Raw genomic sequence first — 16,965 nt, 5'->3', positions numbered from 1 at the left:
AAAAGGGGCGGAGAAATACGTACGCGCGGGGGTAAAGTGGTTAAAAACAGTTTTCAAAAGTTTGTTTATAAACAAACAAAATGGCCACCAAAACAGGAAGTAGGTTGATGTAAAGTATGTCCACACATAGAAAATACATCCATACACAAGCAGGCTGTATACAGCCTTCCTTTTGAATCTCAAGAGATCATTTGTGTGTTTCTTTCCCCCTGCAGCTTTCATCCACTGAAGTGACAGGCTGTTTCTTCCTGCAGAGTGCAGACAGCTCTACCCGTCTGTAATTCCCCAGTATGTGAAAGCCCAGCCAGCTCAGAGGACGATTTATCCAGCTTGTAAAAGATAAGAGAGCAGAGAGAAGCTGCCCTAATCTAAATAACACACAGGCAGTGTGCATAGAGGGGCCAGGAGGGAAGAGATGCATCACAGAACCACAACACTGAAGAACTTGGCAGCCTTCCAGACACAGGGTGACAAGTCCGACAGGGGAAAGATAAGCTGATTTATTACAGAGATGGTTATAGTAGAAAGTGCTGTAGTAAGCCAGAGCATATTAGGATAGGTTTTGGAACTTGTAGAATGGTAGAAAACAGGATGAAATTTTTGTTACGGAGTCTCTTTAAGGTCGCATAACGTGCCCCTAACGCAACGCCTGGTGGTGTTGGAGCAGGACGCTACCAAGAGCCGCGTTACAAGCAGCTCTTGGTGCGCCTGCTCTGTCGGAGGCACTGCGGAGACCACGTGAGTGGAGCTCTCCGCATCACGTGGTCCCGCCAGCCAATCAGCGGGCGCTCCAAGAAGAAAACACTGCAAGTGCAGTGAATATTAAGTAGCCATGTGCCTAGCTACGTAGCGGCCTCTCCCCGCCTCCTCTCCGCCCCCAAAATAAAAAAACCCACCCGTACTGAGCATGTGCAAACAGTCTAACGTGTAAAGTACAGCATGCAGTACGTTATCAGGATGTGCTGCGTTACAATGTAACGCAACGTGGGCCCTGTGAACAGCCCAATGATTTTTCATTGCTGTGCATTGGGGTGCGTTACAGGCTGCTCTAACGTGCGCCTGTAACGTCCCGATGTGAAACCAGCCTTAAGGGGCTTTGCCCAACATTTACACCTTCTTCGCCCTCCATCTCCCCCCTGCTGTGGTCATATAACAAGTGTGGTCACCATGATTATTGGGGTTGGGTAATTCTAGCCCTCCTGTGGTTGCTCCCTCCCTGTATGAAGCCCCCACCTTTGACAGTAACGCTGTTTTAAAAATGTAGAGTTTCTTCCACTAAAGGTGGCCACTGATGAGCCAATCTTTTTCATCCAATTTTTACCAAATCTGTATAGTGTAAATTGAGTGAATACAATGAATGGATAATTTAGGCAGTTCCCTTATATTACACAGAAATGGTAAGATTGGATGAAAAAGATTGGATCATTACTGGCCACCTAAGGATCTTCTCCCCATCTGGTCTGGATTTTCTTTTGATGGTCTACTGGAAGTTGGAAAGATTTTGCATCCCCTATCAGGTCAGAAAATAGCGGGGGTTGCTGAGAAATAAGTGGACGGAGTCCGCAGTCATTCCCACATTTGCAATAAGAACTTTTCTGTTGCAAAATGCAATAATAAATGCCGCCCTTGTTGTTGGCGCTGCATTAACCTGTAATCGCAGAAAGTCTTAATTGTGTTCTGATATGACCCAATGCAACAAACTTGCTACTTCGATATTTTTGTTTTAACCAACCAGTCCAACATTACTCATGTTGTATTACCTCCTGCAGCTACCAGCAAAAAAAATAAAAAAATAGAATTACAGCTTCAAAGTACTCCTTAAGGGCTCGTTTCCACTATTGCGGTGCGGAATCGCCTGGATTCCACCGCTGACGAAATCGCATGCAGGTGCGTTTTTTACGCGTTATTTTACGCGATTACGCATGCAATTTCGCATAGGTTAGGCTATATGCGTTTTTAACCATGTCACTGCCTGTGTTAATTTACATTGGTTCCTATGCGGAATCGCACGCGTAATCGCGTAAAAAAACGCATGCGATTTCCCTATTAAATACATTGCATGCGATTCGCATGCATTCCACTCTCAGGCGAATTCGTTGGCTCTTTTGTGCGTTTTTTCACCGCTCAAAAAAACGCACATCACCAACGCAACAGTGGAAACAGGCCCATCCACTTGTATACCATGTGCGAATCTGCATGCATTGGACGCATGCGGATTCGCGATAGTGGAAACGAGCCCTTAAGCAGAGTTCCCCACCCTGTCCTCAAGGCCCACCAACAGTGCAGGTTTTGTGGAAATCCACAGAGGTAGTTAATCATCTCTGCTGAGACACTAATTACCTGTGTAGGTTTGTGGTTTCCTGCAAAACGTACTATTGGTGGGCCTTGAGGACAGGGTTGGGGAACTATGCCTTAAAGTACCCCTTACATAGTTACATAGTTATTTGTAACTAAATTGAACCAAGCTCTCAGTTCACATGCTTTTAATAATGTTTTTTGTGCGGTGCTGTGACATATGTCATAGCACCATCCTCACAGTCCAGTGCCCCATGCGGTCCCTACACTGCTCTGCTGTACAATGTAATTCAGAGGTAAGTCTATTATGGGTGGGGATAAAGTATTAGTTCTCCTCCTCGCACTCCATCCTGAGGAACAGGGCACTCACTCCCTGTTTGTGGTTCCCGATATACTGTGAGGCCCCATTCACATTAGAGCATTTGCAGGCGATTTTGGCAAAACGCTCAAGCGCTAGCACTTTTTAAAGCGCTAGTGCAATAATAACCTAAGGGCCTGTTCTCACTTAGGCGATTTGCGTTAATCGCTCCCAAAAATTTTTTATCCTGCACCATTTTCAGGCGATTTCCCGACGATCACATTTAGTGCTATAGAAGCGCTAATCGCCATCGTGGAAAATCGCTCCAAGTGTGAATGGCAATCGCCAAAAAACACCAGAGCAAAACGCTAGAAAAAGCGCTAGCGTTTTATAAGTGTGAATGGGGCCAGACACTCCTCTCTGTGCAGGAGAGCTGTGATGTGTGTGGGTTTGGGGAGATTGAGCTTGGAGGCTGTACACCATCGCTACGAGACTCTAAGCTCAATCTCCCCAAGGCCACACACGTTGCAGCTCCCCTGCGTACCGTGAGCAGTGACGCGGTAATATCGTGAACCATAAACGGGGAGTGAAAGGGGCGTTCCAAGGGACCGACAGAGGAGGAGAACTAATACTTCATCCCCGCCCCATAATGAACATTCCTCTGAGTTGAATATTACGGCAGTGTAGTGCAGGGACCACAACTGGACTGAGAGGAACCATGTTGGTGTTACAGCACCACCCTCAGAGTTCAGTATTACAGCAGAGCAGTGTAGGGACCACATGGGGCACTGGACTGTGAGGATGGTGCTGTGACATAAGTCACAACACTGCACATAAAACATTATTAAAAGCGTGTAAACTGAGAACTAGGTTCAGGGGTATTTTAAGTCAGATGTGGTTTGGCGGCATTATGCATCTTCTGTTGCTGACATTACTCTAGTAAACGGTATATTGCTAGTTTTTTTTTATAGCTTGCAGCTTGGGGCCAGGCTGACTGTGACTAATGTCAATACTACCCACTTCTACAAGAGCCAATCACCGGCCATTTACTGGTTTAGGGCAGTTCAGGACAGAGTTAAAGGATACCCGAAGGGACATGTGACATGATGAGATAGACATGGGTATGTACAGTGCCTAGCACACAAATAACGATGCTGTGTTCCTTTTTTTCTTTCTCTGTCTGAAAGAGTTAAATATCAGGTACGTAAGTGGCTGACTCAGTCCTGACTCAGACAGGAAGTGACTACAGTGTGACCCTCACTGATAAGAAATTCCAACTATAAAATACTTTCCTAGCAGAAAATGGCTACTGAGAGCAAGAAAGAGATAAAAAGGGGAATTTTTTTTTATCAGTGAGGGTCACACTGTAGTCACTTCCTGTTGGAGTCAGGACTGAGTCAGCCACTTACCTACCTGATATTTCACGCTTTCAGGGCTGGTGCACACCGAGCGGCTTTTTGGGCGTTTTCAGATCCGCTTGCGGCTGCGGATCCGCTTGGTCAATGTATCTCAATGGGGTGGTGCACACCGGAGCAGGCGGCGTTTTGCAGAAACGAAAAATGCCTGGGTGAGGCATTTTTTGGATTTCGGATGCGTTTCTGCCTCAATGTTAAGTATAGGAAAAACGCAAACCGCTCTGAAAAACGCCTGTTCAGAGCGGTTTTGCCGGCGTTTTTGTTACAGAAGCTGTTCAGTAACAGCTTTACTGTAACAATATATGAAATCTACTATACTGAAAACCGCAGCAGCAATCCGCAAAACGCTAGCAAAACGCCATAGAAAAATAAAAAAAAGCGTTTAAAAATCTGCTAGCATTTTGCGGATCTGCTTGCGGTTTTTGGTGTGCACCAGCCCTCAGGCAGAGAAAGAAAAAAAGGAACACAGCATAGTTATTTGTGTGCTAGGCACTGTACATACACATGTCTATCTCATCATGTCACATGTCACTTCGGGTATCCTTTAAACGACACCTGAACTGTGAGGTATTGCCATGTATATTTCCTTTTAAACAATATCAGTTCTCTGGCTTTCCTGCTGACCCTCTGCCTCTAATATTTTTAGCCACCCTGAACAAGCATGCAGATCAAAGGTTTCTGCCTAACGTCCGACTTAATCTAGTCTGACTTCAGTTGCGAGCTGCATGCTTGTTTCAGTTGTGTGATTCAGATACTTCTGAGGCTAAACAGATCAGCAGGACTGCCAGGCAACTGTAATTGTTGAAAAGGAAATAAATAAAATAAATCCCTCTCACTTCAGATGTCCTTTAGTGTAAAGGGGAACTGAAGTAAGAGGTATACAGAGGCTGCCATATTTATTTCCTTTTAAGCAATACCAGTTGCCTGGCAGCCCTGCTGGTCTATTTCTCTGCAGTAGTGTCTGAATAACACCAGAACAAGCATGCAGCTAGTCTTGTCAGATCTGACAATGTCAGAAACACCTGATCTGCTGCATGCTTGTTCAGGGGCAATGGCTAATAGTATTAGAGGCAGAATTTCAGCAGGAGGGCCTGGCAACTGGCATTGCTTAGATGGAAATAAATATGGCAGCCTCCATAAACCCCTCACTTCAGTTGTCCTTTAAGTCAGACCTCTGCTGAAGGCAATGGGAAAGTGGAGGCCATCATTGCGGATTGTGTACTTCTTGGCAGGTCTGTAATCTGTATTATTTCTAGAGTATAGACTACCGAGAACAATACCAGATAATTACCTGCATGGAACAGGAGCCCTGTTATCCACACCTGGAATAATCCAGTGATTGGTTGGTGGCTTTAACATGATTTGACAATCTTCGTGGGGAACAACGTGGAATGGCTGTGCTTTGTGCTGTTGCGTTTTTTTTTATCTACAAAAGTGGAAATTGTTTTCAGAGGGACCCTGAGTAGGAGGAAAGTGAGGCGCCGCGGCCATCTTTAGTTCTTTTCATAAAAAGCTGATCCTTTTGGGTGCACATTTTTTCCATTGAATGAAGGACCACATGGTAATGTCTTGTAGCAATTGTGGCCACCAGAGTGCGCTGTTGCTCTGGTCTTGCTCTATCTTGTACACAATTATAGGTTTCTTATTTACTATGGTATCTCCAGTGTTCTTATGCTAGGAACACACCATACAATTTTGTGTTAGATAGATGGTTCGATCGAAAATAATATCAGACATGATGGAAATTATCGTTTTTCTGGTCGATTTTCTCATAGAAGTGAATGGAAATTGATAAGAAAACATAAGAGACTCAAGAGGAAAATCGTATTGAAAATCGGAGGAACCTAAAATCGACCAAAAAAACGCATCGTGTGTTTCTAGCATTAGAGGATTCCCAGTAGATAGGTTTAGTAAAAGCAGTTTCAGCTTACGGTCAGTTTGGGAAATTATCAGCTGGTTGCAAGTTGAAAAGGTGCATTTTAAAAACATCAAATTAAAGACTTGTAAATATCTTTGTTTATAGCAATTGGTACTTTTCCGTTAGCCGGGTGCATCCGCTAGGTGGCAGCAGAGTTACATCACATCTTTCCCTACTATCCATGGTGGCCTGGAGGGAGAATAGTAATGAATGCCATGGATAGTAGGGAAAGATAGCGATCGCTGAGGTGGCGTTAATTACTATTCCCCCTCCAGGCCGCCATGGATAGTAGGGAAAGATGTGATGTAACTCTGCTGCCACCTAGCGGATGCGCCCGGCTAACGGAAAAGTACCTAGCAATTTCAATGATAGCAAACTATTGTTAGGGCTCAATCCCACTAGCAGTCTTTTCTAAGCGCTAGTGATTTGAAAAAGCTCTTGCTAATGCAATGCTATGGGGGATTTTATTTAAAATCACATCCATCTAGCGGAAACACACCGATAGCATTACATTAGCAAGAGCTTTACAAATCACAAGTGCTTAGAAATGGCTTAGTAATGTACTGCTTGTGGGTTCCAGGCCTTAAAGGATACCCGAAGTAACATGTGACAGACATGTGTATGTACAGTGCCTAGCACACAAATAACTATGCTGTGTTCCTTTTTTTCTTTCTCTGCCTGAAAGAGTTAAATATCAGGTATGCAAGTGGCTGACTCAGTCCTGACTCAGACAGGAAGTGACTACAGTGCGACTCTCACTGATAAGAAATTCCCCTTTTTATCTCTTTCTTGCTCTCAGAAGCCATTTTCTGCTAGGCATTTGTATCAGTGAGGGTCACACTGTAGTCACTTCCTGTCTGAGTCAGGACTGAGTCAGCCACTTGCATACCTGATACTTAACTCTTTCAGACAGAGAAAAAAAAAAGGAACACAGCATAGTTATTTGTGTGCTAGGCACTGTACATACCCATGTCTATCTCATCATGTCACATGTCACCTCGGGTATCCTTTAATGATGAATGCAGTTGCTGAATGACGTATGAAATTCCCACTGGAGACATCTTTGGGGAGTGCTCAGTGTGTCTTTTAAAGCAGTAGGATGAGCCATACTATTCCAAGGAAAAAAAAACACATATATAAGTAGATAAATACTTGATCTACTTGCATAACATGTATTATACTGTCTATGTTTTGATTTCAGTGAATGTTATATAGTAAATTACGAGAATTCTGTTACTGGTGGGGGCCATGTCTTTTGCCCACAGTTAAGGCTAACTCGTGATGTCATTTCTGCCCTTTACTTTTTTCTTGTCTCCTCCAATCGCTGAGTCGCCTCAGCCTTGCTTGTAAACAAGTGAGTAGGGGATCAAATTTTAGATAAGAAGCTGGCAGGGAAATAAAGGGAAGAGGAGGAATATATTATAGATAAAAAGAACCCCCAGCATGCAATTCTTTGGCACTGACTACTAAAGAGCCAGTGCTCCTAAGGTATATGATAACTCCAAATCATCACAGCAGAAAACGTTTTGAAAGTTTTGAATGCAGGATTATCATCGTTATCACTTAATACACTCAGACCAGTTGCTGTTGAAATTTGATTTTTATGGTGACGATACCGCTTTAAGCAAGCTGTACACTTATAGATTGCCACCCAATGTGGTAAAATGATCGATCACCCTCCAATAAGAAATCTGATTAGAGAAGAATTTATTCATTCCACATTCCACAGACATCAATATTCAGTAGATTGCAGCAGGAAATCTATGCAAACTCGATCGAACTGCAGCATTGCACTGTTCAATGCAGTGCAACGCCATGGCCTATTGATCAACACCCACTTTCTCTCCTCCCACAATCTAGTTTAAATTGATCAATATTTGATTAACCCCATTATCCCTTTAAGGACCAGAGACTTTCTTTCTCCTTTCACTTGAAAACCAATGAATTTGGCTCCTGACCATGTTACAGAACTCTTTAGACAGCGGAGTTCTGTTCCAGCGGAGCCGCATTATTGCGTCCACTGCACAGGATTGGGTGGCGTTAAAACTATGCTACATCAGGCTTAGGCAGCCACAAGTTTTAACTGCAGCTGGGCCTGTTAATCCGAGCTGGACCTGTTAATCAGATATATTAGGGCAATAGATTTCTGTCCGATTCATTCAGAGACATTGAATCTGCCAGAAATCGGAAAAGAATATTGATGTGTATAGCCACCTTTATGGTCTGCTATTTTGCAGAGACAAATAGGTGCTAGTCTAGTTTAGGGGACCCAGCAGGAAACCTCATAGAAAACAGTTCTCCAACCACAGCATCCTCTGCAGCACAAAGCATTGTGGTTGGCCGAAGAGTGTGGGCGTAGTTTACTACAACCTATATGAAACCTAGCAGTTCCAGAGGGTGCCGTCCACCCAATCACGTTAGCTGAATTTCCCAATTAGATTTCCTGATGGGTCCACTAAACCAGGGATGCTCACCTGAGCGGGTGGGCGAGAGGGAGTTAAACTTACCCAGCAGGCATCTTCTTTAACCCGTCCCACTCTGCGTTCTAAGGTGCGGTCACATGATTACAAACCCTTCCTCCTTCCAGGTTGAAGGAGGAAGCGTAGTAGTCACGTGACGCTGCGTGGAACGACAAACATTTGTGAGGTAGAATGTGGGTGTAAAATCCAATATCATTTTTTTTCTGACAGAGAGAATAAAGTAAACAGTCAGGCTGCACTTACCAGTCATTTAGTTTATTAGAAGGTCTTCAAATAATCCAACACACATTTATTAAACAGGATGCAAGTACAACAAAAACAGAAAATCAGCTTTTATCCCTTTCCCCAAACTTGAAAAATAGGACTGAGTAGCATTTGCCAGCAAAGATGATGAATGAGGTGCAAATAACGCAGAATGGCTAATTCCAAGCTGCATACAAATCTGCATGCAAATCACATGCAGCTCCTCCCATCTAGGCTCAGCTCCAAGCTGCATACAATTTGCAACCAGGAAATATTAGCATTTTGTTGACCACCTCTATTTGCCATTTACAGAGCTACTTTCAAAGGGCCTGAAGAGAGATTTTATAAAAGACTTCCTCCTGCTGGATCAACCTAAGCAGCTGACAAAAAGACAAGGAGATCTCATCCGTACAGACCACTAGTGATGGCTCAGCAACTGACAAGGGGACAGAGCCAGGAGCTATGGCAAGGAGATCTCATCCATGCAGACCCCTAGTGATGGCTCAGCAACTGACAAGGGGACAGCCAGGAGCTATGGCAAGGAGATCTAATCCATGCAGACCCCTAGTGATGGCTCAGCAGCTGACAAAGAGACAGAACAAGGAGCTATGGCAAAGGGATCTCATCCATGCAGACCTCTGGTGATGACTCAGCAGCTGACAAGGGGACAGAGCCATAAGCTATGGCAAGGAAATCTCATCCAAGCAGACCCCTAGTGATGGCATAACAGCTGACAAGGGGACAGAGCCAGGAGCTATGACAAGGAAATCTCATCCATGCAGACCCCTAGTGATGGCTCAGCAGCTGACAAGGGGACTGAGCCATAAGCTATGGCAAGGAAATCTCATCCAAGCAGACCCCTAGTGATGGCTCAGCAGCTGACAAGGGGACAGAGCCAGGAGCTATGACAAGGAAATCTCATCCATGCAGACCCCTAGTGATGGCTCAGCAGCTGACAAGGGGACAGAGCCAGGAGCTATGGCAAGGAGATCTCATCCATGCAGACCCCTAGTGATGGCTCAGCAGCTGACAAGGGGACAGAGCCAGGAGCTATGGCAAGGAGATCTCATCCATGCAGACCCCTAGTGATGGCTCAGCAGCTGACAAGGGGACAGAGCCAGGAGCTATGACAAGGAGATCTCATCCATGCAGACCCCTAGTGATGGCTCAGCAGCTGACAAGGGGACATAACCAGGAGCTATGACAAGGAAATCTTATCCATGCAGACCCCTAGTGATGGCTCAGCAGCTGACAAGGGGACAGAGCCAGGAGCTATGACAAGGAGATCTCATCCATGCAGACCCCTAGTGATGGCTCAGCAGCTGACAAGGGGACCGAGCCAAGAGCTATGACAAAGAGATCTCATCCATGCAGACCCCTAGTAAAGGTTCAGCAGCTGACAAGGGGACAGAGCCAGGAGGAGCTATGGCAAGGAGATCTCATCCATGCAGACCCCTAGTGATGGCTCAGTACCTGACAAGGGGAAAGCCAGGAGCTATGGCAAGGAGATCTAATCCATGCAGACCCCTAGTGATGGAATAACAGCTGACAAGGGGACAGAACCAGGAGCTATGACAAGGAAATCTCATCCAAGCAGACCCCTAGTGATGGCATAACAGCTGACAAGGGGACAGAGCCAGGAGCTATGGCAAGGAGATCTCATCCATGCAGACCTATAGTGATGGCTCAGCAGCTGACAAGGGGACATAACCAGGAGCTATGACAAGGAAATCTCATCCATGCAGACCCCTAGTGATGGCTCAGCAGCTGACAATGGGGCAGAGCCAGGAGCTATGACAAGGAGATCTCATCCATGCAGACCCCTAGTGATGGCTCAGCAGCTGACAAGGGGACAGAGCCAGGAGCTATGGCAAGGAGATCTCATCCATGCAGACCACTAGTGATGGCTCAGCAGCTGACAAGGGGACAGAGCAAGGAGCTATGACAAGGAGATCTCATCCATGCAGACCACTAGTGATGGCTCAGCAGCTGACAAGGGACAGAGCCAAGAGCTATGACAAAGGGATCTCATCCATGCAGACCCCTAGTGATGGCTCAGCAGCTGACAAGGGACAGAGCCAAGAGCTATGACAAAGGGATCTCATCCATGCAGACCCCTAGTGATGGTTCAGCAGCTGACAAGGGGACAGCCAGGAGCTATGACAAGGAGATCTCATCCATGTAGACCCCTAGTGTTGCCTCAGCAGCTGACAAGGGGACAGAGCCAGGAGCTATGGCAAGGAGATCTCATCCATGCAGACCCCTAGTGATGGCTCAGCAGCTGTCAAGGGGACAGAGCAAGGAGCTATGGCAAGGAGATCTGATCCGTGCAGACCCCTAGTGATGGCTCAGCAGCTGTCAAGGGGACAGAGCAAAGAGCTATGACAAGGAGATCTCATCCATGCAGACCCCTAGTAATGGCATAACAGCTGACAAGGGGACAGAGCCAGGAGCTATGACAAGGAGATCTCATCCATGCAGACCCCTAGTGATGGATCAGCAGCTGACAAGGGGACAGAGCCAGGAGCTATGACAAGGAGATCTAATCCGTGCAGACCCCTAGTGATTGCTCAGCAGCTGACAAGGGGACAGAGCCAGGAGCTATAGCAAGGAGATCTAATCCGTGCAGACCCCTAGTGATGGCTCAGCAGCTGTCAAGGGGACAGAGCAAAGCGCTATGACAAGGAGATCTCATCCATGCAGACCCCTAGTAATGGCATAACAGCTGACAAGGGGACAGAGCCAGGAGCTATGACAAGGAGATCTCATCCATGCAGACCCCTAGTGATGGCTCAGCAGCTGACAAGGGGACAGAGCCAGGAGCTATGACAAGGAGATCTCATCCGTGCAGACCCCTAGTGATGGTTCAGCAGCTGACAAGGGGACAGCCAGGAGCTATGGCAAAGAGATCTCATCCATGCAGACCCCTAGTGTTGGCTCAGCAGCTGACAAGGGGACAGAGCCAGGAGCTATGGCAAGGAGATCTCATCCATGCAGACCCCTAGTGATGGCTCAGCAGCTGACAAGGGGACAGAGCCAGGAGCTATGACAAGGAAATCTCATCCAAGCAGACCCCTAGTGATGGCATAACAGCTGACAAGGGGGCAGAGGCAGGAGCTATGGCAAGGAGATCTCATCCATGCAGACCCCTAGTGATGGCTCAGCAGCTGACAAGGGGACAGAGCCAGGAGCTATGACAAGGAAATCTCATCCATGCAGACCCCTAGTGATGGCTCAGCAGCTGACAAGGGGACAGAGCCAGCAGCTATGACAAGGATATCTCATCCATGCAGACCCCTAGTGATGGTTCAGCAGCTGACAAGGGGACAGCCAGGAGCTTTGGCAAAGAGATCTCATCCATGCAGACCCCTAGTGTTGGCTCAGCAGCTGACAAGGGGACAGCCAGGAGCTATGACAAGGAGATCTCATCCATGTAGACCCCTGGTGATGGTTTAGCAGCTGACAAGGGGACAGAGCCAGGAGCTATGGCAAGGAGATCTCATCCATGCAGAACCCTAGTGTTGGCTCAGCAGCTGACAAGGGGACAGCCAGGAGCTATGGCAAGGAGATCTCATCCATGCAGACCCCTAGTGATGGCTCAGCAGCTGTCAAGGGGACAGAGCAAGGAGCTATGACAAACGGATCTCATCCATGCAGACCCCTAGTGATGGCTCAGCAGCTGTCAAGGGGACAGAGCCAGGAGCTATGGCAAGGAGATCTAATCCGTGCAGACCCCTAGTGATGGCTCAGCAGCTGTCAAGGGGACAGAGCAAAGAGCTATGACAAGGAGATCTCATCCATGCAGACCCCTAGTAATGGCATAACAGCTGACAAGGGGCCAGAGCCAGGAGCTATGACAAAGGGATCTCATCCATGCAGACCCCTGGTGGTGATGGCTCAGCAGCTGACAAGGGGACAGAGCCAGGAGCTATGACAAGGAGATCTCATCCATGCAGACCCCTAGTGATGGCTCAGCAGCTGACAAGGGGACAGAGCCAGGAGCTATGGCAAGGAGATCTCATCCATGCAGACCCCCAGTGATGGCTCAGCAGCTGTCAAGGAGACAGAGCAAGGAGCTATGACAAAGGGATCTCATCCATGCAGACCCCTAGTGATGGTTTAGCAGCTGACAAGGGGACAGAGCAAGGAGCTATGACAAAGGTATCTCATCCATGCAGACCCCCAGTGATGGTTTAGCAGCTGACAAGGGGACAAAACCAGGAGCTATGACAAGGAGATCTCATCCACGCAGACCACTAGTGATGGCTCAGCAGCTGACAAGGGGACAGAGCCAGGAGCTATGACAAAGGGATCTCATTCATGCAGACCCCTGGTGATGGCTCAGCAACTGACAAGGGGACAGAGCCAGGAGCTATGACAAGGAGATCTCATCCATGCAGACCACTAGTGATGGCTCAGCAGCTGACAAGGGGACAGAGCCAGGAGCTATAACAAGGAAATCTCATCCAAGCAGACCCCTAGTGATGGAATAACAGCTGACAAGGGGACAGAGCCAGGAGCTATGGCAAGGAAATCTCATCCATGCAGACCCCTAGTGATGGCTCAGCAGCTGACAAGGGGACAGAGCCAGGAGCTATGGCAAGGAGATCTCATCCGTGCAGACCCCTAGTGATAGCTCATTAGGTGACAAGAGGACAGAGCCAGGAGCTATGGCAAGGAGATCTCATCCGTGCAGACCCCTAGTGAAAGCTCCGAGGTGACAAAGGGACAAAGCCAGGAGCTATGGCAAAGAGATCTCATGCATGCAGAACCCTAGTGTTGGCTCAGCCTACCAAGTGTCACCTAGTAGATTGAACCTTTAAGGGTCCTTTGACACTTGAGGCCCATACCCACTACGCAACTTTTCTGACTGGTGATTTTATGGGCGAAGAGCGATAGTTTCCACAATCTCGCGAATTCATGGTCGGATCTTTAAGATCCGACGACTCCTGTACAAAGTACCACGATCGCTTGAACTCTGTTTAGTCGGGGAACGCTTGTCGTGGGACATCGCTAGGATCCATCTTCCTGCACTGTTAGGGGAGTATTCAGCATTACTGCGTTGCGCCACGGTACTCTCTCCTACCGCAGCTCATCGCAATGGCCATTACAAGCAATGGAACATGACACACTGCCTGCATTGTGACAGTAGAGCACAAGCTGCAGTGAGTTATCGTGCGACTTCCATGGTAATCCTGAAAGTTCACTGGAAGTTACAGGTTATTTCCTTGCTTTTTTTTGGGTCGCACCACGGCTATAATGTGTGGTGTGACTTTTTGCATCTGGTGGGGTGCAATTATTCCAAATAGCATCGCACCACTGTAAGAGGAAACGCAAAGACACCTGTATAGATAGATATGATGGTGGCTATCGTTATACAAATGCTACTTGACTGAATAATAGTCAGCCAACCACTATCGTAGTTACCAAGGCTACCCGCTTCATCATCCTATCTCCCCCTCTCTCCACACCAACTCAACAAAATAGACAGCACATATGTATACCAGAGCCAAGGGTAAACTGTCACCAGAAGCACTCACAAAATACGGTGTCAACATTTATCCAGTGTGTAGCTTTATACTGATCCAGAAGCAGTATGCAGATCAGGTGACCGCACATTTGTTCTCAGTGTGACTACGGAAGCCAATAGGTCTGCATGACAGATAGGCAAGAAGGATAGTCAATGAGATGCAAATAGTTCTGAGTTGATGCAGTATAATGCAAATTATGTATGCTGAATTATGCAGCTTTAAATTGGACCAAGTCAAGTCACACCACAGTGGAATTTGATTTTTCCATGCTTCATAAATTTGTATGCAAACTTTGAAAAATCCTGCATCAACCCAGAGCAATCCCATTGACCATGCCTTGTAGGCAACTAGCATGTTTTATAAGGGGGGAATAATAGATATTGTGTCCCTCCATATCCCTCTCACTAAAGTCTTACAGGTTGGTAAAAAATGAAAACTACATTAAGGCTTCTTTTCCACCAGGACGTTGCGTTTTAGGGGACGTTATAGGTCGCATAATGTTCCCCCAACGCAACGGCTGGTGGTGCTGGAGGACGCTGCTACCAAGAGCTGCGTTATGCAGCTCTTGGTGCGCCTTTTTTGTGCTGTGCGATGCGTAGACCACGTGATCCGCATCACGTGGTCCCGCCAGCCAATCGCCGCACAGAGCGGCCGCTCCAGAAAGTAAACACTACACGTCACAGTGCAGTGAAGATTAATTAGCCATGTGGCTGGCTGCGGAGGAGGAGGGGAGACCTCCTCCTCCAACATCACTGAGCATGTGCAAACTGTCTAACACGGCTTATAACGCACAGCATGCAGCACTTTCTTTTAACCTGCTGCGTTACAATGTAACGCAACGTGGGCACTGTGAACAGCCCATTGATTTTTCATTGCTGTGCGTTGGGCTGCGTTACAGGCTGCACTAACGTACGCCTGTAACGTCTTACTATGAAAGCAACCTTAAACCTATAAATTACAGTTGATATGTACATTCCCGCATGAACTGAAAAATACTTTAAAAACATAAATTACAGTTGATATAAACAGTTCCACATATATGTTGATGCTTCTGGGATGCTGTAACTAAAACAGTTTTGGTCCTTGGAAGAAGAAAATTTCCAGCTTACAGCAGACTTCCTGTTCAGCGGTTGCTATGAAACACCCAGCATCACCTTCTCACATCTTCATTGCCAGTTAGGACTGTTGAGTAACCTAGAAACAACCAATAGAAAGTAAAATTGGTGACAGAGCTTTATTATACTAAACTGTATCACTCAGCATCACGCATAGCTCCCAACTGTCCCTCTTTTGGAGGAGGGAACCCAATCCTCCTGTACCTCTTTTTTCCTCATGCGTCCCTCTTTCAGGACTGATATACAGATCTTTGTAAATCTATATATTTTTCTACTGAAAAATATGTTTAATGGACTCTAAACTTTATTCCCATTGCGAAAACCTCTGCTAAAAACTGAAGCTGTACTGGGCAGGGGGGGCATAATCAAATACTTACCGTGCCTCCCATTCCCCTCCACCCCCCGCTGCTCTTCTCCAGTTCGTCTGGTTGTCCCGGGCAACTTCGGCGGCTCCAAACCCGGACATACTCCACCACGTAGTGATGTCACAGGACAGGAGCACACTTGCTCCGGCATCCCAGCGTGAGAACATGATTGGAGACGCAGGGGGAGCGAGCATGCTCCTGTCCTGTGACATCACGTGGCGTGTCCACAGGGGAACAGAACGGATATACTGGACATTCGAGGAGCTGGATGTCCGGGTTTGGAGTCACTGAAGTCGCCCAGGAGGACAACAGAATGGACCAGAGAAGAGCGGAGGTGCGGTGAGTATTTGATTATGTCCTCCTACCCAGTACACCTTCAGTTTTTACCTGAGGCTGTTACATCGGGTATCCTTTAAAATTGATATATTTCTATCTTTCTTTTATCTTCAAAAGTTAATATAAAGGAAAATAAATAGAGTATAGAACGGACCACTTTGGTTTGAATTATAAAACATTTTTCTTATGAAATCTTTATGTTTTGTGTGACTAAGTGTGTGCCAGGGGCGTGTCTTAAGTGTCTCGCTTTCTCATCTCAAAAAGTTTGGGAGGTATGGCATCAGAAATTAAAAGGGCTGGCTATGTGCTAGATTTATACTTTTCACCCTGTGCTAAATTTCTTGCCCGTCGTTCCCTTTCCATGTCCAGACTCCCTTTCACGTATGACAGCATTCCCATGTGCAGCAGAAGCTTCACTTCCAAGTGCTCCCCACAAAAAACTTCCAACACTTTGCGAGGCCGTCCTCTACTGCGCCTGCGCCACTGTCAATCAAGTCTTTTGACTCAGGTTTGAGGTTTGAGCTCTTAGGGAACCAAATCCCTCTTTCCCTCTTTTTTCCCTCATTTGTCCGTCTCTCAGTAGAGAACTGTATAAATAGATGTATTTTTCTCTTGAAAAATCTTTCAAATTGACTCTAAACTTGATTCTCATCGTTTAAATTAATATATCTCTTACTTTTAAATGTTATTATGAAATAAAACTAACCGATGATAGATAGGACCTTCGTGGTTTGAATAATAAAACATCTCTTGCTTTTGTTCTTTGTGATTTGCGTGACTAGGGGTGTGGCTGGGAGGGATTAGAGGTGTGGAATAGGTGTGTCTTAAAGTGCCCCCCCCCCTTCTTTCGTGAATCAAAAAGTTGGGAGGTATGCAGTATGTGCCCCCCCCCCCCCCCCAACAATAGGGATGGTCAGCGAGATGGAAATAAGTGGATTGAGGATTATGCAAATTTTGTATGCAAATATA

General features: G+C 46.5%; 1 protein-coding gene across 4 annotated transcripts in view; it reads right to left on the bottom strand.

Moving 5' to 3' along the window:
- Positions 1-9,768: 9,768 nt before the first annotated feature.
- LOC137541434 (allergin-1-like) overlaps positions 9,769-16,965 on the bottom strand; it is a 92,305-nt gene continuing 85,108 nt past the window's right edge. For all 4 annotated transcript variants that reach the window (XM_068262718.1, XM_068262719.1, XM_068262720.1 and 1 more), the window contains one exon: positions 9,769-15,374. In XM_068262718.1, the coding sequence (XP_068118819.1) occupies positions 15,357-15,374 (18 nt within the window). In that variant the 3' untranslated portion in view covers positions 9,769-15,356. The remainder of the gene's footprint in view (positions 15,375-16,965) is intronic.

Source organism: Hyperolius riggenbachi, chromosome 12 (assembly GCF_040937935.1).
Source record: "Hyperolius riggenbachi isolate aHypRig1 chromosome 12, aHypRig1.pri, whole genome shotgun sequence".
NCBI lineage: Eukaryota > Metazoa > Chordata > Amphibia > Anura > Hyperoliidae > Hyperolius > Hyperolius riggenbachi.
This window is presented reverse-complemented; position numbering and strand designations above follow the sequence as displayed.